This window comes from Pinus tabuliformis, chromosome X, assembly GCF_031772625.1.
Source record: "Pinus tabuliformis cultivar Carrire ecotype Pingquan chromosome X, CPIR1, whole genome shotgun sequence".
Taxonomy (NCBI): domain Eukaryota; kingdom Viridiplantae; phylum Streptophyta; class Pinopsida; order Pinales; family Pinaceae; genus Pinus; species Pinus tabuliformis.
Window position 1 is genome coordinate 110,518,228 of NC_142308.1, and position 2,037 is coordinate 110,520,264.

Consider the following 2,037-nt stretch of genomic DNA (forward strand, 5'->3'; position numbering starts at 1 on the left):
TCTATAATATAATTAAATTGTTAATTTAGATTATTCAAAATTTAAGAAGAAATGTTATTAATAATGGTGTAAGATGTATATTGACGAATAGTGTAAGATGTATATTGGCGAATTTTTTCCGTATTGAATTTTAGGGAGTCGAACTTTTTTCGTATCGAATCGAATTCGTATTCGAATTCGAATTCGAACTTGGTAACTATGGTTTCAAGGTTTCCATCTGATGGCGAGGGAGTTTGGTGGACACAGCAATACTCTTTCCCCTTCTCTTCCGGGGAACAACATCATCCTTCCCATTGCTGCCAAGGAAGCAGCCTGCACACTCACTGGCCTTCCCCATCCGTGGTCTATCTCGTAAACACGAAGTTTCGGAGACATCGATGCCATTACAATGTAATCATTACATAATTTTCCAAGATTTGGGTTGCCGCTGCCAAGATGAGATTCAACGAAGTCTACAAAATTATTGATGTGCACATCTGTGCCACAGGCAGAGATGAGTTCTTGGATGAGAGCCGCAGCAAACACGATATCCTGCTCCAATAACTGCTTGGCTGTAGTCCTGGCAATACCGCTGCTTATGCAGTTCCCAAAATACGTTGGAGGCAATGGCGGTTTTACCCGCCCTCTGAAGTCAATTGGCACTATAAAATGAACGGGCTCGTTCTCAGGAACTTGTCGAGCTCTCATTACGCATCTCCAAAACTGCGCGGAAACTGCTACAAATGAAGTTGAAGCGCCGGATCGTTCCTTCAAAGCTTCAATTAATTTTTCGCTGAAATGAAATGTTGATATTTCCAGATTTGTTTCTAATTCTGCGACAGATTTCTGGATAATACTGTTGTTGTTAGTGTTTTCCACTGAGCCATCACCGGTGCTTTCATTGATTTCTGAATATTTTATGGGCAGTGAATTACTTGGGACAAACCTGAAAATTTGCGCCTCCTTAATCAAATCGGTGACAACTTCTTCACCCCTCAAATAAATTGTGGGTATTGCGCCATCTTCATTGTCCCGCTGAAAGACTGTTCTCATGTGGTGAGGACTCCTGGAAATAGGAAGTTCTCTGCTACACTCTGCCCAACTGTTCATGAAATGGGAAAAAGAATTCCCGTCCGCAATAACGTGATGAAAATTGGCTCCGATGCAAAATCCGCCTCCCTGAAAAGCAGTGACCTGCAATACCCATCGTTACTTTTGAAACATCATCCATAGGAAAATGAAAATGAAAATGGAAAGCGAGTGAATTTTTCATACCTGTATTGACAGAAGTGAATCCTCCTAGTTTCCATGGCGGGTCTGGACAAGTTCCTCGAAGAAGTTTTTGTGCTGAAAATTATCAATTTCCACATTCTCAAATGGCATGTCAATGCTTGCTTCAACAAACTCCACTCCCTCATCGTTGCAATCAATTTGGGGCCGACCCCATTCACCACCCTTCATATCCAACCGACCTGCAAATGGATAGAATTCCACCAGAACTAACGACAGGCTTTTCTTTAGCCTCTTCACCATAGCAGGGAAAGCCTTGTCGGCTGTAACGACTGGTGTTTTATAGAAAAGAAGTACGTCCACGTTCTGATAGGGTATGGTACTAATATCAATGGCGGATAGGAACATGCTATGCTTAGCAGTGGGGATGGCTGGTGCAACAGTGGAAACCCTCAACACCTGTACTTTCATTTGGTATTCTGCCATGGCCGCAGGGTATAAACCACCAAAATCAAAATCTAAAATATGCGGATGAAGTTTAAATTGGTGAAATTGTTGATTGAAGATCTCTTATAAATTGGGAATGATGCTTTTCTTGCTGGTGAAGTTTTGATTCAAATATTTAAGAATAATTGTACATTAATATATGAATAAGCGTCATATTTAATAATTGGCGATATAATTTATTATGTGATTAAGATTTCATAGTAGTTATAATTTAATAATTTAATATATGAAGAGATGTGAAATTTCATAAACGTTATCAAGAGACGGAAAGACAATTAGTTATATTACTATAATAATAAGCTCTAAATTAATATCCTATAT

The 2,037-nt window shown here is 39.4% G+C and overlaps 2 protein-coding genes across 2 annotated transcripts; both read right to left on the bottom strand.

The window, feature by feature from the left end:
• Window positions 1–204: 204 nt before the first annotated feature.
• On the bottom strand, window positions 205–1,089 carry LOC149138660 (putative acetyltransferase At3g50280). The gene has a single exon (XM_089450445.1). It carries the CDS (start codon window positions 1,087–1,089, stop codon window positions 205–207), a length of 885 nt encoding a protein of 294 aa, XP_089306571.1.
• Window positions 1,044–1,735, bottom strand: LOC149138661 (anthranilate N-benzoyltransferase protein 1-like). The gene is made up of 2 exons (XM_089449948.1): window positions 1,255–1,735; window positions 1,044–1,173 (listed from the first exon to the last, which is right to left on the bottom strand). The coding sequence occupies exon 1, from the start codon at window positions 1,693–1,695 to the stop codon at window positions 1,279–1,281; it is 417 nt and encodes a 138-aa protein (XP_089306074.1). The 5' UTR covers window positions 1,696–1,735; the 3' UTR covers window positions 1,044–1,173; window positions 1,255–1,278.
• Between the last annotated feature and the right edge of the window lie 302 nt (window positions 1,736–2,037).